Source organism: Oryctolagus cuniculus, chromosome 17, assembly GCF_964237555.1.
Source record: "Oryctolagus cuniculus chromosome 17, mOryCun1.1, whole genome shotgun sequence".
Lineage (NCBI taxonomy): Eukaryota > Metazoa > Chordata > Mammalia > Lagomorpha > Leporidae > Oryctolagus > Oryctolagus cuniculus.
The window spans coordinates 19,942,275-19,964,107 of record NC_091448.1 but is presented as its reverse complement, the minus strand read 5'-3'; the positions used below and the strand labels follow the sequence as shown (position 1 = coordinate 19,964,107).

At 52.8% G+C, this 21,833-nt stretch overlaps 2 protein-coding genes and 1 long non-coding RNA gene across 4 annotated transcripts; 2 read left to right on the top strand and 1 right to left on the bottom strand.

The window, feature by feature from the left end:
• The first annotated feature begins 2 nt into the window (after positions 1–2).
• RUNDC1 (RUN domain containing 1) lies at positions 3–10,481 on the top strand. The gene is made up of 5 exons (XM_002719417.5): positions 3–539; positions 3,262–3,420; positions 6,811–7,009; positions 7,774–7,893; positions 8,295–10,481. Exons 1-5 carry the CDS (start codon positions 42–44, stop codon positions 9,158–9,160), a joined length of 1,842 nt encoding a protein of 613 aa, XP_002719463.3. The 5' UTR covers positions 3–41; the 3' UTR covers positions 9,161–10,481.
• A 5,429-nt stretch (positions 10,482–15,910) lies between these two features.
• Positions 15,911–17,132, bottom strand: LOC138846075 (uncharacterized). Its single transcript, XR_011383458.1, has 2 exons — positions 16,745–17,132; positions 15,911–16,169 (listed from the first exon to the last, which is right to left on the bottom strand). It is a non-coding gene; the product is annotated as an uncharacterized lncRNA (long non-coding RNA).
• On the top strand, positions 17,045–21,582 carry RPL27 (ribosomal protein L27). 2 transcript variants are annotated; one of them, XM_002719418.5, is made up of 5 exons: positions 17,045–17,229; positions 17,474–17,556; positions 18,175–18,344; positions 21,266–21,376; positions 21,491–21,582. In XM_002719418.5, the coding sequence occupies exons 2-5, from the start codon at positions 17,476–17,478 to the stop codon at positions 21,537–21,539; spliced, it is 411 nt and encodes a 136-aa protein (XP_002719464.1). In that variant the 5' UTR covers positions 17,045–17,229; positions 17,474–17,475; the 3' UTR covers positions 21,540–21,582. The 2 variants fall into 2 exon arrangements, with proteins under 2 accessions (XP_002719464.1, XP_051681660.1); XM_051825700.2 differs by having other exon boundaries at positions 17,222–17,306.
• The last annotated feature ends 251 nt before the right edge of the window (positions 21,583–21,833 follow it).

The following is a 21,833-nucleotide window of genomic DNA, read 5'->3' as shown; positions in this document are numbered from 1 at the left end:
AGCGAGGGGCGCGGCTGACGTGCAGCGGGGTTTCCGGGAAGATGGCGGCTGCCGAGGCGGCTGCGGAACCGGTCACTGTGGTGGCGGCCGCTGGGCCGAAGGCTAAGAACGTAGAGGAGGAGGAAGAGGAGTCGCTGCCACCGTGCGAGGCGGTGCGCTGGGCCCCCGTGGGGGCGGTGGCAGAGGCTGGGCCTGGGGCGGCTGCCTTCTCGGAAGAAGCGGCGGCCGAGGAGCCTGGCGCGGCCCCGGGATCCCCCCCGGACTCGCCGGGCCGGACGCTGAGGCGGCTGCGGGCAGAGCGGCGGCGGCTGGACTCGGCACTGCTCGCGCTGTCCTCGCACTTCGCGCAGGTGCAGTTCCGCTTGCGCCAGGTGGTGCGCGGGGCGCCCGCGGAGCAGCAGCGCCTGCTGCGCGAGCTCGAAGACTTCGCCTTCCGCGGCTGCCCCCACGTCCTGGGTTACGAGGGGCCCGGAGACCCTGCCAGCGACGAGGGCGATGGGCTGCCGGGAGACCGGCCACGGCTGCGGGGCCAGGACCCGGTGAGCGGCTGGCACGGGCCCCCGAGGGATATGGGAGGCGGGGAGTTGGGATGCTGGCGCGGACGGGAGGCAGAAATAGTGAGAAGGCGTGGGTCGGAGACCAGGAGACCGGAGACGGGGACAAGGGGACAGAGCCCTGGGAACCTGAGGGTGCGCGGTGTGCCCGGAAGGTGTGCAGGAGGCGCGGGGGAGCTGTGAGCGACCGCGGCAGCGCTGCCCCCGCCTGCTTGGCCCTGAGCGCGTACCGATCGGGCACCCCGACCCTGGGTGGGGGGGAATGGCCGGGGAAGGGACATCAGCCTGCTCGCCCATCCTGCTGGGTTCCGAGCGGTGGTCTCTGGTCTCCGTGGCGAGGTGGATTCTGAGAAGCGACGCGAGCAGGTGCACCCCACACTGCGGGAAAGTTTCCATCCAGGCTTTGGCTCTGCGCGTGCCCAGCCGTCGACAGCTCGCTGGAGGAATTTAGCCGTGCTCTCTCTGCGCCCACACGTGGCCTTCTTCACGATCACGTGGGGTAGTTAGCCACGATTTACCCATAGCAGGTATCAACTCGCTTATTTACTGTTCTGCCTCTCTCCGTGTACCCACAGCTCCTACAAAGAGCAGCCGCCTCACATTGCCAGACCTAAGGACTAGAAAGGATAAGGTCCCTGTAGCCAACCGCGCCAAAGTTTCTGTGTGGATGTAGCCCTCTTCCTTGTTCGTTTACACGCTGAGGGCAGTGTACCACACGGGCCCCTGCCAAGGCACCCGCTGCGGGACTCCGAATCCAATAAACCTGTAGCAGGCTAATTTTTAAGTTGATAATTTTGTACGGCCCACGAATGATGTTATAAACACCCAAATGGCAGAAGAAGGGTTCCCCAACCCTGAAAAAAGTAGTGCTTGATCCACATAAAAGGAGCTGTAATCTTGTGTGCTTACATTGACGGGTGAACAGGGGGCACAAAGTAGGAGACATCTCTGAGCTGAATGGTTTGCTTCTCACTTCCAAAACTGTTAAACCAGTATTTTCTCCTACCTCACTTCGTACCCGAGTTTGTACCTGCCTCGCACTGGAGTTCACTGTTCTGTCCTGTTAAACTTCTAACGCTACAGTCCAGCAAATAGCGTACTGTGGCTACCACGGCAAGCCAGCGTTCAGCTGACGTGGTCATGAAGGCAGACTCGGGATTTATGGCTGCCCTCTTTCTTCCTTGGCTTCCCAACATTGGGATATGATGAAAGGGCGGAAGGTGGGGGCAGGTGTTGTGGAGTTAAACCGCTGCTTGGGGCACCCACATCCCATATGGGAGCGCTGCTTAGGCCCCGTTTCCCACTCATGCCTGATAATGCATCTTAGGAGGGAAGGACTGAGGCCCAAGTGCTTGGGTCCCTGTCTCCCACATGTGAGACCCAAATGGAGTTCCAGGCTCCTGGTTTCAGTCTGTCTCAGCCCCAGCAACTGGGGAGTGAGCCAGCGGATGGAACACTTTTCTTTCTGTGTCACCTTGCCTTTCAAATTAAAAAGAAAAAAAAAAAAACTCTAAAATTTCCCCAACGTTTTCTTGTGCTAGTTCCAGAAGTTCTGTCGCAGGATCTGTTTGGATCTGCTGTTCTGTGCAACAAATGTGTCCTGAGAGCTCCCTCCATGCCAGGCAGGGAGGTGGCGTTGAGGGTTCAAAGTCCAAGCCTTATCCTGCAGGAGTCCTTATCTAGGAGAGGCAGAATCCTGCACAGTGTGACGGGAGTGTGTACCCAGTGCGAGGTGAGCCGTGCTGCCTGGGGGACCCAGCTGCAGCGCCACCTGCAGGAGAGGTGGGGAAGGCTGGGGGCCCTCTGAGGAAAGCCTTGCTTTCTGGTTGAGCCAGGCCCGAGCAAGAGTTGCTTTTCAGGTAAATGCTGGAGCCAAACGTTAATCTGTTGTTTTCATTTGTTCTCTCTCACACCTTACTTCTGGAGGGGTTGGTAAGTACTATTTTAAGGTTAAATGTAAAACCGTACAGACTTCTAGTTTAAACTGCAGCTCTACACCCTCAGGGGAGTCACTGGTTTTGCTTTTTGTTTTTGATCCTCCGGAAAGGTCAGGAGGAACCAGTGTGTGAGAACAGGCAGGCTTCCGCCTCGGGAAGGGTTTTTAATTACACGCGGAAACTCCCTGTGGCCAATGAGAAGAGCACTCGTGGTCTGGGAAAGCAAGCAGAAACATTGCGACCTCCCCTCGGCCCATCAGTTGGCTTTTGGGGTTTTTGTTTTTTGTTTTTCCCACAGCCAGCAGCCTGCATTTGATTCTTCTGATTTTGCAGAAGCAGCTTGATCTGACTGGAGGGTCTTTGAACCGTAAGAAAACGCTATGAATTTGAAACTGGCTTTTCTGTACATTCTTTCACCAGCTTGGGCTGCACAAAGCATTCAAAGCTTTACTGTGGTAATTGGCTATGCGGATTGGCAGGTTTAATTCCGGGAGAATACCTTGGCTAAGTTGTCTCTACCCTTAAGTGGACCTTGAAAAAAACACAAGCAGTCCTAACAAAAGGCCCTATTGTCAAAGAGAACACACAGTTAATAAACTGCCCCGGATGAACAATGATGCTTCCTTTTGAACCTGTCTTATGAATTGCGTGTTTCATTTGGATTATTCGGAGATACTTTATTCTATTGGTCATAGCTGGCTTGAAAGGATTTTAACACGGGCCCTGAGTTTCTCTTCTCTGAAATAGACCCCACTGTCTTCTTGTCTCAGAGTGAACAGGAGAAGCGGGATCGCCTGGAAGCCCAGCGGGAGAAGCAGAAGAAGCTGATCCTGCAGCTCAAGACCCAGCTGGATGACCTGGAGACGTTTGCCTACCAGGAGGGCAGCTACGACTCCTTGCCGCAGTCTGTGGTCCTGGAAAGACAGCGGGTGAGCGGCCTCCGGAGGGCTCCTCTGCTGCCCGGGCTCGGCCCTCCCAGCGGTCCTGGCACAGCCGCTCCCAGCTCTCCTCTCCCTCGGCCTCACCCAGAATCCCTGTGCTGGCCTCAATCAAAGGGACCCGTTCTTTATTCACACGGAAAACGCAGCTTCCAAAGTTTTGTAATATGATTGAGCTCTTTCTTTTTGGCAGTTATTGTTATTAATAGAAGTAACAATATAATACCAATAATAACAATAACTTTCCTTCATTTGGTCACTAAAACAATTTATTTGTGCCCATGATACAATGTAAATTAGCTTTTTCTGCCACTCACTACCACTTGATAAATATTCCAGGAGTCCAGACCAACATTAACACTATCTATTTAAGTAAGACCTAGGTAGACAGGTGGCACTGCCAGTAGATAGAGCTGCAGCCTACCGTGTGTGTTCCTGTGATGTGGCTGTGTTTCTGAATTGGCTGCAGTTACGTCACCTGGACTTCAGATTGTTCCCAGCAATGTTACTAGTTTATTTTGGCCTTGATATTTTCTAGAAGTTTTTCTTCAGTTGGTAGAGTAGGACAACAGAGGATAAGGAGGACAAGAAGGGGCTGGTATTGTGGCACAGCAGGTTAAGCTGCCCCTCACGATGCCAGCATTCCATGTTGGAGTGCCAGTTTGAGTCCTGGCCACTCCACTTCCCATCCAGCTTCCTGCTGCTGCACCTGGGAAGACAACCGAGGATGGCCCAAATAACTTAGGTTCCTGCCACATGTGAGAGAGACCAGGATACAGTTCCTGGCTCCTGGCTCCTGGCTCCTGGCTTTGGCCTGGCCCAGCCCCAGCTGTCACAGCCATTTGAGGCATGAAACATGTATGGAAGGTCTGTCTCTATCTGTCCCTCTCTCTGTTACTTTGCCTATCAATAAAATAAATCTTACTTTAAGAAATAAAAGAAAGGGGGCCGGTGCTGTGGCTCAGCAGGTAAAGCTGCTACCTGCAGTATTGGCATCCCATATGGGTGCCAGTTCGAGTCCTGGCTGTTCCACTTCCAATCCAGCTCTCTGCTATGGCCTGGGAAAGAAGTGGAAGATGGCTCAGATCCTTGGGCCTCTGCACTCATGTGGGAGACCTGGAAGAAGCTCCTGGCTCCTGGCTTCAGATCAGTGCAGCTCCAGCCATTGTGGCCATCTGGGGAGCGAACCAATGGATGGAAGACCTCTCTCTCTACTTCTGGCTCTATGTAACTCTGCCTTTCAAATAAATAAATAAATCTTTAAAAAGAAAAGAAAAAATATAAATTAAGAAAAATCAGTATAGGAGTATTAAGAAGTCCATGAAAAATTCACATGAATTTTTTTTTCCACATTAACTTTTAATTCCATTTTCCACAAACTTTTTGAAATGCCTTTGTATTTCTTGGACGCCTTTTAAGGAACTAAATATGAAGCTGCTTTTTTTTTTTTTTTTTTTTTTTTTTTTTTGACAGGCAGAGTGGACAGTGAGAGAGAGACAGAAAGGTCTTCCTTTTTCTGTTGGTTCACCCCCCGATGGCCACTGCAGCCAGCATTCTGCAGCCGGCACACCACGCTGATCCGAAGCCAGGAGCTAGGTGCTTCTCCTGGTCTCCCATGTGGGTGCAGGGCCCAAGCACTTGGGCCATCCTCCACTGCACATCCTCCACAGCAGAGAGCTGGACTGGAAGAAGAGCAACCGGGACAGAATCTGGTGCCCCGACCGGGACTAGAATATGAAGCTTTTTTGTATCATCAGTCTTTGCGTGTGTATGTGTTTAAGATTTATTTATTGAAAGGTGGAGTTACAGAGAGAGACAGATCTTCCATCCACTGGTTCACTCTCCAAATGGCCACAATGACCAGAACTTTGCTGCTCTGAAGCCAGGAGCTTCTGGGTCTCCCACATGGGTAAGGGGGGCCCAGGCATCTGGGCCATCCTCCCCTGCTTTCCCAGGTGCATTAACAAGGATGGATCAGAAGTGGAGCAGCCGGGAGTTGAACCGTGTCACAGGCACGCAATGCCGGCCCCTTATCAACCTCTTTGGGTTAGTCACACTGTTGGCCTCCTGACTAAAAGGTGATTCATTTAGTAAACAAAATTCACAGTGAGTGAGAGTAGCTACTTTTATCAGAGCAGACCTAGGAGTTACTACTATAGAGAAGTAGAGATACTGGATTTACCCTTGCTCAGCAGTGGCACCGTTTTCTCTCATAAATTTGGATGTGTGTGTGTTTGATTTGCATATAAGGATAGAAAATTTGTTAAGAATCTCCTTCCGGGGCCGGCGCCGCGGCTCACTAGGCTAATCCTCCGCCTAGCGGCGCCGGCCCACCGGGTTCTAGTCCCGGTCGAGGCGCCGGATTCTGTCCCGGTTGCCCCTCTTCCAGGCCAGCCCTCTGCTGTGGCCAGGGAGTGCAGTGGAGGATGGCCCAGGTGCTTGGGCCCTGCACCCCATGGGAGACCAGGAGAAGCACCTGGCTCCTGGCTCCTGCCATCGGATCAGCGCGGTGCGCCGGCCGCAGCGCGCCAGCCGCGGCGGCCATTGGAGGGTGAACCAATGGCAAAAGGAAGACCTTTCTCTCTGTCTCTCTCTCTCACTGTCCACTCTGCCTGTCAAAAAAAAAAAAAAAAAAAAAAAAAAAGAATCTCCTTCCAGTCAGTGTTGTAGCACAGCGGGTTAAGCCACGGCCTGCAACACATCGGTATCCCGTGTAGCCAGTGGTTCAAGTCCCAGCTGCTCCACTTTCAGTCCAGCTCCCTGCTAATGCTCCTGGGAAAACAATGGAAGATGGCCCAAGTCCTTGGGCCCCTACACCCATGCGGGAGACCGGGATGAAGCTCCTGGCACTTGGCTTCGGCCTGGCCCAGTCTCAGCTATTGCAGCTGTGTGGGGTGTGAACCAGTAGATGGTAGATCTCTCTGCTCATATCTCCCTCTCTGTCTCTTTCTCTCTGTAACTCTGCCTTTCAATAAATAAATAAAATGGAAAGAGAAGATAAAAGCCAAAACTTAAAAAAAAAAGATTCTTCTGGAGCTGGTGTGGCATAATGAGTTAAGCCTCTGCCTGCAGTGCCAGCATCGGTGCCGCTTCCAGTCCCAGCTGCTCTACTTCTGATCCAGCTCCCTGCTGATGTGGGAAGGCAGCAGAAGATAGCCCAGGTCCCTGGGCCCTTGCACCCACATGGGAGACTGGGATGAAGCTCTTGACTTTGGCCTGAGCCAGCCCTGGCCTTTGTAGGGAGTGAACTAGTAGATGGAAGATCTGTCTCTCCCCCTCTCTCTCTGCCTTTGAAATAAATAAATAAAATAGATTATCCTCCCACCTGACACGCTCCCTGAATGTCGCAAAGCGTGTGCTCATTGCAGATGATCTTAACAGGTGATCATAGATGAGCTCATAAAGAAGCTGGACATGAATCTGAATGAGGACATCAGTTCCCTGTCCACGGAAGAACTCCGTCAGCGTGTGGATGCAGCCGTGGCTCAGATCGTCAACCCAGCCCGAGTGAAAGAGCAGTTGGTTGAGCAGCTGAAAACCCAGATCCGAGACCTCGAGATGTTCATCAACTTCATTCAAGGTCAGAGGAGGAGATGGGAAGAGAGGGGTGGGCAGATACCATAATCGCATGTTTATCCTGAGTACTAACACCTAAAGGTACCAGTTTTGATACCGTGAGAGGTTTAATTAGCTTGGTTAGCATGGCAGAATGGAAGGGATGTGGGTTTTAGAACCAGAGAGTTAAAAATCCCAGTTCTGGCGCTTACTGGCTTCCTCAAGCAGGTTAGTAGCCTCTTTAGTTTAACTCTCCTCACCTTAGAATGGTCCATGCGTCATTCACTTAGCAAATATTTATTGAGCCAACTACTATATGCCAATCAGCATTTATGCAATTAAATAAGATATAAGCATTTGTAAAATTCTTGTCATGTGGCAGGCACCATTTAATATTTTCCAGGCCTGGGATTGTAGTGCAGAGGGCTAACCTGCTGCTTGGGATTCTGGAATTTCATATTAGAGTGCCAGTGCCAGCTGTTCCACTTCTAATCCAGCTCCCTGCCAATGCTCCTGGGAAAGCAGCAAAAGACGTCCCAACAAGTACTTGAGCCCTCGCCACCCACATGGGAGACCTGGGTGGAGTTCCAGGCTCCTAGCTTAGGCCATTTGGGCAGTAAACCAGGGGGTGGAAGATTCATCTCTGTCTCTACCTCTCTCTGTTAGTCTGACTTACAAATAAATACATAATTTATATTTTATTTTTATACATGCATGTAAAACTGTCCTTTAAAACTTTGCCATAAAGGAGCTAAATGAATGTCTCTTCTTTGTAACTTCTGAACACAGATGAAGTGGGAAGCCCCTTGCAAACGGGTGGTGGACAGTGCGAGTGCAAGGCCAGCGGGAAGACAGGAAATGGGTCCAGCAGGACGGGGAGCAGCAGGCTGCCTCCAGGAAACAGCAAAAGTAAGTACAGCTTCCAGGACAGGCAGATCTCGGGGCAGAAAATAGAGCCGGGACCGCCGAGGGCTCACGGAGAAACGGGATGGGAAACGCTGAAGGTGCAGTTTGTTTTGGGGGATGAGAAAAGTATTTTAAAGTTGATTGCAGTAATGGCTGCAAACTTTGAAAACACTAGCAACCACTGAATTGTATACTTTAAATCTGCGAATTATCTGGCATGTGAATTCTGGCTCAGTACAGCCATGATTAACCAAAGGTCTAAGTCCGGCCACGCCGTAGGTAGCTCTTGCCGCCATGTGGCAGCCGTGCTGTGGCTGGCAGGCCCGGCCTGGGCTGGGGTGTGTCTAGTGTGCCTGTGTGCCTTCACAGCCTCACGCTGAGGAGCCATTGTCTTTTCTCCGCAGTGAAGGCAGAAGATGTGAGGAGGGCCCGGGAGACAGGGCTGCACCTGATGCGGCGAGCGCTGGCAGTGCTGCAGATCTTTGCCGTTAGCCAGTTTGGTTGCACCGCAGGCCAGATCCCTCAATCCCTGTGGCAGAGGGGCCAGGCCGACAGAGACTATGCACCCTTGTTGAAGAGGCTGGAGGTGTCTGTGGACAGAGTGAGGCAGCTGGCCTTGAGACACCAGCCGCGCGACCACGTCATCACCTCTGCCAACCTCCAGGAGCTCTCTCTGGGAGGCAGGGATGAGCTGACCACGGCTGTCCGGAAGGAGCTGACCGTGGCTGTGAGGGACCTGCTGGCCCACGGACTGTACGCCTCCTCCCCGGGGATGAGCCTCGTCATGGCCCCCATTGCTTGTTTGCTGCCAGCCTTCTCCTCAGCCCCCGAGGCCATGCACCCCTGGGAGCTCTTTGTAAAGTACTACCATGCTAAGAACGGCCGCGCATACGTGGAATCCCCAGCCCGGAAGCTCTCCCAGTCCTTCGCCCTGCCTGTTACAGGAAGCGCTGTTGTGACCCCCAAACAGAGCCTGCTGACGGCCATCCACGTGGTGCTGACAGAGCATGACCCTTTCAAGCGCAGTGCAGACTCGGAGCTGAAGGCCCTGGTGTGCATGGCGCTGAATGAGCAGCGCCTGGTGTCCTGGATGAATCTCATCTGCAAGTCAGGCTCTCTCATTGAGCCCCACTACCAGCCATGGAGCTACATGGCCCACACCGGCTTTGAGAGTGCCCTCAACCTACTCAGTCGCCTCAGCAGCCTCAAGTTCAGCCTCCCCGTGGACCTAGCCGTGCGCCAGCTCAAGAACATCAAAGATGCCTTTTAATGAGGGTGCCCTGACTAGACCAGCACCTTGCTCAGAAGAGACAGATGCATCAGCCTTCAGGACAGGAGCAAGGGCTCAGAGGAGGGGCTAAAGACGTGCTTCCCTAGACCCTGCTGAGTGGCCAGCCAAGTAAGAGCAGAGTCTGTTTTCTCCACCAACTTAGCACCCGGGAAAGAAGTGCTGGAGACCCTGCTGTTGCAGAGGTTCTGCCCTAGTGTGTAACGATGGTTTCCACGTGGGAAACCACGTGGGAATCCACGGTATCCACATGTTGTAGGGCCTTACAGGAATCCATCATGGCACACAGCTGATGCCCCAGCTCACCATGCCACATCTGATTTTTAGAAAACCTGGGTTGGTCTAACCATTTTCTTTATGGCAGTGAGTGAGAACACGAGTGAGTTGCCCGTCATGGAAGACACTCAGCTTTAGGCTTCTGTTAGAGTTGGGAGCCGCCATCTTTCCCTTGAAGCAGGCATAAGAGTCCTGAAGCCAGAATGAATTCCTTCTGTGTGGACTGATTCCCCTAAGCTCAGGGGGGATGCTCCATGGCTGCCTGTGAACTAGGAATATCTGGGGACAGGTTTCTAAGGGGTTAACCACAAGCCGATGGTACTAGGAGCCCCTTTTCTTGTAGACATGGGAACAGAAATCTGGCTGACAGTGCAGTGCTTTTCATACGGCACAGGCAGTGGTCTTGCTGTTCACTAGCAGTGCGAGCCCATGCCTGGTACTGGGACCTCCGGCAAGCAGACTCTCGTGCAACTCCCAGCAAGTCTGGCGCAGTCTTGCTAGATGTGGAACGTACTCAAGAGCCGTTTATCGAGAGAATTCTTGCCACTCGCTTTGCATATGAGTCCGTGTCCTCGGCAGCTGCAGCATTGCTCCTGGGTTGTGACCGGCCAGGCACCCCTTGTTCCCGGAGGCCGAGGGGGTCTGACCTCACCATAGGTACTGCAGCTGGCCCTGGCACTGTGTCAGATCACTGTAGAGCAGGGGCGGAGTTGTCCCTCAGTATTTCAGCCTTGTTTGTTCACATTTGTCATTCAGCTTACCATGGGTACTGCTCCAGAACTGACCACAGGTGGGCAAGATACCGATTCAGCATTGGTGTCCTGTATTAAGTTGCCAGCTGCACTTTGTATCTGCACTGTTACCTGGTGCATTTTAACTTAATTCTTTTCAGGAACATGTTACTTATTTAAGATGCGTTATTGATACTTCCTTAGATTAATCTGCCTTCCCTGTGAGACAGGATGGGTGTAAAATGTTATGAGAAATGACGAATAAAATCCTGGTATTTTGGTAGTTGCTCTGCAAAGACCGTAGAGCTCCTTGGCTGTGGTTTACAAGCCTTTCGTGGTCTTACCAGCCTGTGTGGTCCGGCTCAGTCTTTCTTCAAGAGCTGACTGCGTCCTCTGTCTTCTGCCATGGAGCAAATCAAATTTGTGGTGGTAGTGTTGGGTTTTTATTTTTTGGTGTCAACAAATTCAACAAAAAAAATGCGTCCTTGGCATTACCATTGCCTCTTGCCCATACCTAAGTCCCCTGCCTATAACAGATGCCACCACACATGCTGCTTTGAAATCGTCACTTTTAAATCCATTTGTCTGGGGCTGGTGTCATGGCATAGTGAGTGAAGGCACCCCTGGCAATACTAGACCCCATATCACAGCGCTGGTTTGAGTCCCAGGTGCTCCACTCCTGATGCAGCTCCCTGCTAAAGAGCCTGGGAATGCAGCGAAAGCCCAAGTGCTTGGGCCTCTGTCACCCATGTGGGAGACCAGGATAGAGTTCCTGGCTCCTTGCTTTAGCCTAGCCCAGCCCTGGCTGTTGAAGCCGTTTGGGGAATGAACCAGCAGATGGATGCTATCTCTGTCTATATGTATTTTTCTCTGCCTTTCAAAGAGATAATTTAAAAAAATTTTTTTGTCTGATTAGCATAGGGTGGGTATTAACTGGTATAGACATATAGCATAGTCCTGAGATCACCCCAGTATTATATTTTTTATTTTAATTTTTAGTTAGTTTTTAACAGATTCAGATTTATAGACACAAGTCTAATAACATAATGATATCCCCTTCTTCCCTCCCTTGCTATTTTTCTAATCCTCACAAAAACGAACGTGTTAAATCTTTATGTTTGCATCATAGGAAGCAATTTTTTTAATTAATTTGTTTGAGGGGCCAGTGCTGTGGCATAGCTGCAGTGCTGGCATCCCATATGGGTGCTGGTTTGAGTCTTGGCTGCTTCACTTCCGATTCAGCTCTCTGCTATGGCCTGGGAAAGCAGTGGAAGATGGCCCCAGTCCTTGGGCCCCTGCACCTGCATGGGAGACCTGGAAGAAGCTCCTGGCTCCTGACTTCAGGTCAGTTCCACTCAGGCCATTGCAGCCATTTGGGGAATGAACCAGCAGATGGAAGACTTTCTCTCTCTCTCTTCCTCTCTCCCTCTCTCCCTCCCCCCCCCCACCTTTGTAACTCTGCCTTTCAAATAAATAAATAAATCTTTTTAAAAACGTGGTTGAAAGGCAGAGTGACAGATCCTATCTGCTGGTTCACTCCTCAGATGCATGCAACAGCAGGGATCAGCCAAGTTAAAGCCAGGAACCGGGAACTCCAGGTCCCGCGCAGGTGGCCATCATCTGCCGTCTCCCAGGTGCATCAGGAAGCTGGATGGGGCACAGAGGCGAGACCTCATCCCAGTGCCACACCACAACACCTGCCCCATAGGAAACATCTTATTCCAATCTTATTCCAGGTCATCCTAGTTTAATTCTCATCACTTGTAATGTGGAGCAGTATTATCCTCATTTTAAAGATTTGTTTGGCTGATTGACAGGAGAGATCTTCATCCCGTCATTTACTCCTGAAATGGCTACAGCAGCAGAGCTGAGCCTGGAGCCAGGAACTCCGTCCTGGTCTTCTGGTGGGTGGCAGAGGCCCCAGTACTTGAACAGTCTCACTGCCTTCCCAGGTGCATTAGCAGGAGACAGAAGCAGAGCAGCCAGGACTTAAACTGGCACTCAGGATGGGATGGCAGCATTGCAAGTGGCGCCTTAACTGACCATGCCAGCTACAATGCTGGCTCCAAGGATCTCTCTGTCACTTGGCCTTTCAAATAAATAAATACTTATTTTAAAAAAGAAAAATCTGGCCGGCCCCGCGGCTCACTAGGCTAATCCTCCGCCTTGCGGCGCCGGCACACCGGGTTCTAGTCCCAGTCGGGGCGCCGGATTCTGTCCCAGTTGCCCCTCTTCCAGGCCAGCTCTCTGCTGTGGCCAGGGAGTGCAGTGGAGGATGGCTCAAGTCCTTGGGCCCTGCACCCCATGGGAGACCAGGATAAGTACCTGACTCCTGCCATCGGATCAGCGCGGTGCGCCGGTCACAGCATGCCAGCCGCGGCAGCCATTGGAGGGTGAACCAACAGCAAAGGAAGACCTTTCTCTGTCTCTCTCACTGTCCACTCTGCCTGTCAAAAAATAAAAAATAAAATAAAATAAAAAAAAAGCAAAGGTAGGGGCTGGTGCTGTGGCACAGCAGGTTAAAGCCCTGGCCTGCAGTGCCAGCATCCCATATGGGCACCAGTTCAAGACCTGGCTACTCCACTTTGATCCAGCTCCCTTTTGGCCTGAAGCGCCAGTATCTAATATGAGCACTGGTTTTAGTACCGGCTGCTCCTCTTCCCATCCAGCTCTCTGCTGTGACCTTGGAAAGCAGTAGAAGATGGCCCAAGTCCTTGGGCCCCTGCACCCATGTGGGAGACCGAGAAGAAGCTCCTGGCTTCAGATCGGCGCAGCTCTGGCCGTTGCAGCCATCTGGGGAATGAACCAGTGGATGGAAGACCTCTGTCTCCACCTGTCTCTGTAACTCTTTCAAATAAATAAAATTAATTAATTAATTAAAAATAGGGGCTGGTGCTATGGCGCAGTGGGTTAAAGTCCTGTCCTGAAGCGCCAGCATCCCATATGGGCGCTGGTTCTAGTCCCGGCTGCTCCTCTTCCCATCCAGCTCTCTGCTATGGCCTAGGAAAGCAGTAGAAGATGGCCTAAGTCCCTGGGCCCCTGCCCCTGCAATCGTGTGGGAGACCCGGAAGAAGCTCTTGGCTCCTGGCTTAGGATCAGCGCAGCTCCAGCCGTTGTGGCCATCTGGGGAGTGAACCAGCAGATAGAAGATTGACCTCGCTGTCTCAACCTCTCTCTAACTCTTTCAACTAAATAAAATAAATCTTAAAAAAAAAATAAGCATCTCAAGCAGTTCCCTTACCAAAGCTCAAGGAGGGAATGGAGAAGGAACTAAGGCCAAATGAGTTAGGAGATGGGAAAGGAGAGAAAAGTCAGGGAGATTACAAGATCATAGGGCAGAACACGTAATATTTAGTTGCTAATTTGGAGAGTGTGAGCAGAATCTGAGCTGACTACAGGGATTCAGGGTTTCATTCCCATTTTTCAAAAGCAAAAGAGGTAGAAGCAGAGAAAGGGTAGTGAAGACTGGAGGTGGAGAAGCAAGGGCAGTGTGGTACAGTGGGCAGGGGGCAGGGCACTGAGCTGGGAAAGAGACCTCGCACTGCTCTGTGCCTGCTGTTCTGAGCTGGCCCACCTCTCATCTGTGGGCCCAGGTGGTACTGAGTTTCCTTCCAACTCTGAAATGCCATGTTTATATATACGATTTAGTTTCAAAGGCAGGCAGAGATCTGTCATCTGCTGGGTCACTCCCCAGATGGTCAGGCAGAAGCCAGGAGCCAGGAAGTCAGGCCAGGTCTCCCCTGTGGGTGGCAGGGACCTACATGCCATCACCTGCTGCCTCCCAGGGTGCACCTCAGTAGGAAGCTGAAATCAGAAGCACAACCAAGAACCCAGGTACTCTGGATGTGGGCGTCTCAAGTGGTGTCTTTACTGCTAATACAAATAGCCACCATTCAGATATTTTAATTAGGGGGCTGGTGTTGTGGTGTAATGGGTTAATCTGTTGCCTGTGGCAAAACATCGCATAGGGGCACCAGGTCGATTTCCGGCTGCTCCACTCCCTGCTAATGCACCCGGGAAAGTAGCAGAAGATGGCCCAAGTGCTTGGGTCCCTGCATCCACATGGGAGCTTCGGAAGAAGCTCCCAGCTTCGGCCTGGTGTGGCCCAGGCTGACACGGCCATTTGGAGAATGAACCAGCTGATGGAAAATCTCTCCCCATCTCTCTATTTTAAATAAATATAAATCTTAAAATATATATTTCAGTTAGGAATGCCACCGTGTAATACAGGTGATGGAAAAATTGGAATGGGATTCTGAGGGCTGCAGGGAAGTTTGCAGCCCTACAGACCCAGAGGAGGACTGATGTCACTCCGATGCGTTCCCACGTCTCACCTAAGACAGATCCTGTAGGTTCCTCAGTGTTCAGAGGAGCCGTGAGATGCTTTCTCATGCTGACCTACGGTGCCATCTTCTGGTGAGTGATGAGAAATAATTCTGCCTGAGAGCCCAGGGGACCTGAGTTGAGACCTGAATTTCAGTCCCATCTGTGCCACTGCCTGGGATCAACCTCAGAGGTGTAATTGGCCCTCTGTGACTGGCAGGGAAACGTTCAAGACGCAGGGCTGTGAGGATTAGGCCTAGCACCTCGCCTGGCGTAGAGCGGTGCTCAGAACGGTGACATGGTGAGTGGTACAGGCTCAGAGGTTCGGCCGCTGAGTCCGACTCCCCGTTCCACTGCTTACTCCCTGCAGACTTTGGGCAAATCCAACAGGCCCCCCACCCCCGTTCCTTCTGTGAAATGAGGAGAAGAACGGCAACCATATCCTGGCATGGTGGAAGTCGAGAGTGGAAGGATGAGGTCCGGTACAGGTTCTGAGTTCAGTGAGGCACACACAGATAAGTGTAAGAGCAAAGGTTTATACAGGAAAAGAAAATCGAGATCGAGAATCAAAGCTCAGATTGGGGCTGCGATTTCATAGGAGCTGAAACATCTTGGGTGAGGGGCCCTTAGAGCGGTTTTGAAGTCGCCTGCTGTGTAGGCCAGCTGGCCGTTATATTTGTATACAGCTTCTCGGTGAAGTTCTTTTTAAGCTTGCAATTTCTTTCCCAGCTTTCCCAATTAGCTCCTATTTTTTTTTTGTCCCCTCCCTCAAGGTCATGGACCATCAAAGAGTTTTGGAATTTGCTTTTCTCAGCTTCTCCAGTTAACCCTTTCCTGCCTCACTACTGTTGTTATGGGGAGCAAATCAGAAAATTTATGGAAATAGATGAATCTGGCACAGGACAAACAGCTGCTATCCGCCTCCTCACTCCCCTCCTGCTTATTTTAGTTGGTCACCATCTATGACGTCACAAGGCTCTAAATGTTGGAGACGGGCCAGCACTGTGGCACCGACACTGGCATCTCATTATGGAGCACCAGTTCGAGTCCTGGCTGCTCCACTTCTGATCCAGCTCCCTGCTAAGGCACAAGCTGGCCCAAGTCTTTGGGCCCTGACACCCTCATAGGAGACCTGGGTGGATTCCTGGTTCTGGGCTTTGGCATGGCCCAGGCCTGGCTGTTGTGGTCCCTTGGGGAGTAAATCAGTGGATGGAAGACAGCGCTCGCTCGCTCGCTCTCCTTGTATGCCGCTTTACCGTTCAAATAAGTAAATAAATCTTTTTAAAAAATACATGTTGGAGGCAAGTACCCTAGTCTGGTCTTGCCCCCTCCTTTTGTTACCGGAGAAATTGCAGGGTTCTTGTCTTCGCGCAAGAAAGAATTCAGGCGTGAGACAGAGTAGTGGGAGGTAAAATAGCAAGGTTTATTAGGGAAGGGACATCCGTAAGGATGGATGGGCACCCCTCTAGACAGAGCCTGAGAGACTGGGGGGGGGGGGGAGCGAGGGAGGGGGAAGGAGCGAGGTTACATGATTGAGTAGAGATATTACACCTGACCAGGCCAGGCGGACGGCTCAGCAGAGAGGCAGAGGGCTGAGCGTGCAGTCCAGTTGAGGCTGGGGGGTTTTAAGGAGATGGGTCTTTGTCTTCACACATCTCCTCCTGAAACAAAGGATTTTATGGCTGTAAATATTAAGAAGCTCCTAGCTGAGTTTTCCCTTGAAGGTATCAGACAGGAGGAAGCCTAGCTGGCGCCATCCTGGGTTCAGAGGAAGGGTGAGCATGACCCCCTGGAGAATGGGGATCCGGAGCAGGGTGTTGAAATGCAGGTACTGGGCTGCACCTGGGAGACTGTGGGAGATTTGTCAGGCAGAAGGGGCAGGGACCCCCACCTGGCAGGTTATCAGGTAGAAGGGGGCAGGGCAGGATGTGAACACTGGGCCGCCCCTGAAGCATTATCGGGATAACTTTGAGATGCAGATGCATATGCTGGAGTAGAAGTCTCCGGAGGCCTTTGTCACACACACACAAGCTCATACCTAACTTCCTGCCTAACACTTTTACCTACCAGTGCAAACAATAGGCAACAATCAATATCCAATAAATATTGCCCTCTGCGTCTTCCAAAGGCAAAAAAGTAACTTTCGGGGAGCACGCACCGCGCGGCAGTTAGCATGCCAGCGTCCCCCTGGCAGAGCCTGGGTCCCTTCAGATCCCAGCCACCTGATGACGCGCACCTTGGGAGACAGCAGCCGATGGCTTCGGCGCCTGAGCCCCTGCCGCCCCCCTGGGAGACCCGGATTGATGGAAGAGCTCTCTTTTTCTGTCTCGCTCTCTCCCGCTTTCTCTCCTTTCAAGTGAATTTTTAAATAATTTTAAGTAGGTTTCAGACGGGGTCCTCCACCCAGCGGCCGAGAAGGAAACTACAGCAAAGGGGACGGCCGAGCCCGGAGCGCGCAAATGCCGCCTCCCTGCCCTTCATGGTGCCGGAAGCAGAACGCCTTTGCCTTTGTCTACTTCTGGAGCTAATAAAGTTTGATTCAAAAAAATGAGCCGTGAAGCCCTGCTTTCGCCTCAGGAGTTTCTTCCGCCCGCAACAGACCCTAAGCACCTCAAAGGCTGAGGGGGCGGGACCGGAAGTGAGGTCACCCTTCCCCGGGGTGAAAGGGTAGCGGAAGTACCCGCCCTTCCTTTCCGCTGTAGGCCCGAGTGGTTGCCGTCGGTGAGTCTGGGCTTGGGCAGGGTCTTCCAATCCGCCGCCATCTGGGGTCTGGGGGTTACGTTGCGGGGCGGCGCCGGGTGCGTTTCGTCCGCAGGTCCCTGGCGTCTTCGTACCGGGTCCTGACTCGGGTCAGGGCAGCAGAGTGCGAAGTTCTCGGCCCCCGACCCGGGCTCGCGGGCAGGAGTCGGCACGGGGGTCCGGTGTCCCTGATTGCTGAGCGGCCCTTTCTCCTTGTTTCCCGCAGAAATGGGCAAGTTCATGAAACCCGGGAAAGTGGTGCTGGTCCTGGCCGGACGCTACTCGGGACGCAAAGCCGTCATCGTGAAGGTAGAGCGGCCGCGCGGGGCCCGGGGACCAGGCCGGCTGCGCAGGGCGGGCGGCCGTGGGATGTAAGGCCTGCAGCCATGAGCGGGGGCGGGGGCGCGATGCACAAGGGCCTTTGAGCGAGGAAGATGCAAAATAAAGACAGCCGTGAGCTGGGATGGGGCGCTCAGTGCCTCCCAGGCGCGGCCCCTGCTTTCCGGGTATTCGCTGCAGTCCCCGGCGTGACTCCGCGGGGCACCTGACCCCTGCCCGGGTGGAGATGAGTTCTGCGATTGCCCTGAGGTCCACCGGCGGGTGTGACGACAGCGAGGGTCACAGCGCATCCTAGCCCTTCCTGGGCTGCGTCCCACTTGCTGGACTCCCGCGGGGCCCCGGCCACCCCATGGCTCCCCTTTGCTGTCGTGGGGGAGAGAGCGTGGCACGCAGCAAACGCGCCGTGAATGTTAGCTGCTGCGGCTGCTGTTAAACCCCTGGCCGGCTAGAAGCCTTCCTAGATCCGGTCCTGCTCTGGGCTCCCCCGGTGGCACTGGGGGGGCGTTTCTCTCCTGGGGCTGAGTGTCTTCTTGCTCAGCATAGGCCTCGGTAGGCCCTCGTTTGTAACAAATGTGATTGCTCTTCTAGAACATTGACGATGGCACCTCGGACCGCCCCTACAGCCACGCTCTGGTGGCCGGAATTGACCGCTACCCCCGGAAAGTGACAGCCGCCATGGGCAAGAAGAAAATCGCCAAGCGGTCTAAGATCAAGTCTTTTGTGAAAGTTTATAACTACAATCACCTCATGCCCACCAGGTGAGCGCTTGAGACCTGGGGAAAAAAGGTTTTGTTTCCCCTCCCTGCCCCACCGGACGGGACCCGGGCTTGCAGCCATTCCGGTGCAGGGAGGGCCGGCGCTCAGTCTGCTGCTCTTTGGTTTCTAAAGCGGCTGTGGTCTCCAGTCCTGCCTCGCGTCCCTCTTGGACCCTTGGTCCTGTCCTTTGTTCCCTGCCCTTGCTGAGCAGTGCTGAAATCTCTCAGTCTCTGTCTCACCTGAGAATGTTCCATGTGTCGGGTACGGGCATCTGCAGGCGTTTTGGGGGTGGGTGCTGAGAGTGGGTGTTGCAGCACAGCGGATGGGGTGTGCCACCTGGGACACTGCCGTCCCTACTGGAGTTCTTGGTCCTGCTTTTGTCCTGAACCAGCAGGAGGAAGCTCGCTCTCTGTAGCTCTGCTTTCCAAGTAAATGACCACTGAAGAAAAGAACTCCGGGGGGCTCCATTTTCTTGCAGGGCACATTTTTAAAGGTTGCTTTACGTGTTGGAGAGACATCCTCTGGCCGTGGTTCACTCCCCACATGGCCCCGACGGCCAGGACTGGGCCAGAAGCTACCGTGACTGCCAGAGCCCGGCAGCGCGCTCCGTGCGAGGCCTGCACGTTTGCTGCTGGTTTGCACGCCTAAGAGGGCAGAGCTGTCAGATGCTGGGATTTTGCACAATTGAAGCAGAAGACGACCCCGTTTGTGTTGTCAGAGGCTGATTTTTGCATTGGCAGAACTTGAACAGCGCTAATAAAGATGGCTCTAAATAGAGACTGGCGCTTGCCGTGGTGATGACTCTTGACAAGTAGAGTCTGGAAAATTGAAGTGTGGACTTTCAGTGGCTTGAACATGTAAATGAGTGTTAGAGTTGAGGATTTCCACAGAAGAATCAGGACTTCAGCCTGGAGAATGCTTTTTTTAAAGGAGAGTGTGCTCTGACTTCCTGGTTTACTACCCCAGACTCCCTGATGGACAGAAGTGGCCTTGGCCAAAACTGGGAGCCACACACTCAATCCAGGAGTCCCACGTGGTGGCAGGAGCCCAGTCACTCGAGCCAGCACTGCTGCCCCCCGGGGTTTGCACTGGCAGGAAGCTGGAGCCGGGTATCAAACCCAGGGGCTCTGGGTCTGGTGCTAAGGTGCCAGCATCCCATAATAGGTGCCAGTTGCAGTCCTGGGTGCTTCACGTCCCATCCAGCTCCCTGGTAATGCCTGGGAAAGCAGCAGAGAATGGCCCAAATGTTTGTGCCCCTGCACCCACATGGGAGACTTGGAAGAAGCTCCTGGCTTCAGTCTGGCCCGGCTCTGGCTGTTGCAGCCATTTGGGGAGTGAACCAACAGATGTAAGAAACTTCCCTGTCTCTAACTCTGCTACCGTGACTGCCAGAGCCCGGCAGCGCGCTCCGTGCGAGGCCTGCACGTTTGCTGCTGGTTTGCACGCCTAAGAGGGCAGAGCTGTCAGATGCTGGGATTTTGCACAATTGAAGCAGAAGACGACCCCGTTTGTGTTGTCAGAGGCTGATTTTTGCATTGGCAGAACTTGAACAGCGCTAATAAAGATGGCTCTAAATAGAGACTGGCGCTTGCCGTGGTGATGACTCTTGACAAGTAGAGTCTGGAAAATTGAAGTGTGGACTTTCAGTGGCTTGAACATGTAAATGAGTGTTAGAGTTGAGGATTTCCACAGAAGAATCAGGACTTCAGCCTGGAGAATGCTTTTTTTAAAGGAGAGTGTGCTCTGACTTCCTGGTTTACTACCCCAGACTCCCTGATGGACAGAAGTGGCCTTGGCCAAAACTGGGAGCCACACACTCAATCCAGGAGTCCCACGTGGTGGCAGGAGCCCAGTCACTCGAGCCAGCACTGCTGCCCCCCGGGGTTTGCACTGGCAGGAAGCTGGAGCCGGGTATCAAACCCAGGGGCTCTGGGTCTGGTGCTAAGGTGCCAGCATCCCATAATAGGTGCCAGTTGCAGTCCTGGGTGCTTCACGTCCCATCCAGCTCCCTGGTAATGCCTGGGAAAGCAGCAGAGAATGGCCCAAATGTTTGTGCCCCTGCACCCACATGGGAGACTTGGAAGAAGCTCCTGGCTTCAGTCTGGCCCGGCTCTGGCTGTTGCAGCCATTTGGGGAGTGAACCAACAGATGTAAGAAACTTCCCTGTCTCTAACTCTGCCTTGCAAGTAAAATTTTTAAAAAAACAAAAGCCAGGTATTCTGTTACGTGATGGGACCATCTTAGCCGCGAGACTAAAATGCCTGTCCCTTAAGCACAGTTTTGATAGTTCCTACAGATTTCTGATTTACTGTTTTTTGGATTTTTTTTTAAAGATTTACTTATTTATTTGTTTGAAAGGTAGAGTTAGTGAGAGGGGGAGAGAGATCAATTTTCTATCTGCTAGTTCACTCCCACAGTGGACAGACTGGGCCAATCTGAAGTCAGGAGCTTCTTCCCAGTCTCCTACGCAGGTGCAGGGTCCCAAATACTTGGGCCATCTTCTACTGCTTTCCCAGGCTATAGCAGAGAGCTGGATCAGAAGTGGAGCAGCCAGGTCTCAAACCTGCACCCATATGGGACGCTGGCACTGCAGGCAGTGGGTAAAGCTGCCTCCTGCAGTGCTGGCATTCCCACGAGGGCATCAGTTCGAGATCTGGCTGTGCCACTTCAATCCAGCTCCCTGCTAACGCGCCTGGGAAAGCAGCAGAAAATGGTCACCCCTGCACCACGTAGGAAGAAGCTCCTGGTTTCAGATCGGCCCAGCTCCACCCGTTGTGGCCTTTGGGGAGTGAACCAGCAGATGGAAGATTGATCTCTCTCTCTGCCCCTCTGTAATTCTGCTTCCCAAATAAATCTTTAAAAAGAGCTTGAGCTGTGAAAGCTCTGACTGTGCCGCTGACCCAGAATCTGCCATCATCTGTAGGTACTCTGTGGATATTCCCTTGGACAAAACCGTGGTCAACAAGGATGTCTTCAGGGACCCCGCTCTTAAACGCAAGGCCCGACGAGAGGCTAAGGTCAAGTTCGAAGAGAGGTGAGTAGGCCGTAGAAGTGGATGTTGGGGCACAGTTGTATCGTTCTCCATGAAAGAACTTCATCTTCTGTTCTTTTCTGTTTCTTCATTGGTCTGCTTTGTCTTCACTTTTAGGTACAAGACCGGCAAGAACAAGTGGTTCTTTCAGAAGCTGCGGTTTTAGATATGTTTTGGTTCCACTCATTAAAAAGTTTAAAAAAAATAAATTGTGTGCTGCGTGTGCTAGCAGACTGGAGAGAGGAGAGCATTCCTAGAATGAGAGACCCCGGGTGGTGGGTCAGGGGCAGAGGGCAAATCGCACAAGTTCCACCTGCCTCTGGGGCTGTCCGCGGGGCTGGTGACACTCCTGTCCGGGGCTGGCTGCTCTCAGTGAGTACGTGTGACAGGAGGGCTGCTGCTGACACGTAGGTGAGGCGGCTCTGAGCGGGGTTGTTTCACACCCTTGACTGCTCATGCC

What these genes read in the sequence shown, in the direction of transcription:
- RUNDC1 (XM_002719417.5), top strand. Translation starts at nt 42, where the DNA reads ATGGCGGCTGCCGAGGCGGCTGCGGAACCGGTCACTGTGGTGGCGGCC. An exon ending in GGCTGCGGGGCCAGGACCCG is followed by an intron (nt 540 to 3,261) that starts GTGAGCGGCTGG and finishes TTCTTGTCTCAG; the next exon opens with AGTGAACAGGAGAAGCGGGA. An exon ending in GTTCATCAACTTCATTCAAG is followed by an intron (nt 7,010 to 7,773) that starts GTCAGAGGAGGA and finishes TTCTGAACACAG; the next exon opens with ATGAAGTGGGAAGCCCCTTG.
- RPL27 (XM_002719418.5), top strand. Translation starts at nt 17,476, where the DNA reads ATGGGCAAGTTCATGAAACCCGGGAAAGTGGTGCTGGTCCTGGCCGGA. An exon ending in GCAAAGCCGTCATCGTGAAG is followed by an intron (nt 17,557 to 18,174) that starts GTAGAGCGGCCG and finishes TTGCTCTTCTAG; the next exon opens with AACATTGACGATGGCACCTC. An exon ending in AAGGTCAAGTTCGAAGAGAG is followed by an intron (nt 21,377 to 21,490) that starts GTGAGTAGGCCG and finishes CTTCACTTTTAG; the next exon opens with GTACAAGACCGGCAAGAACA.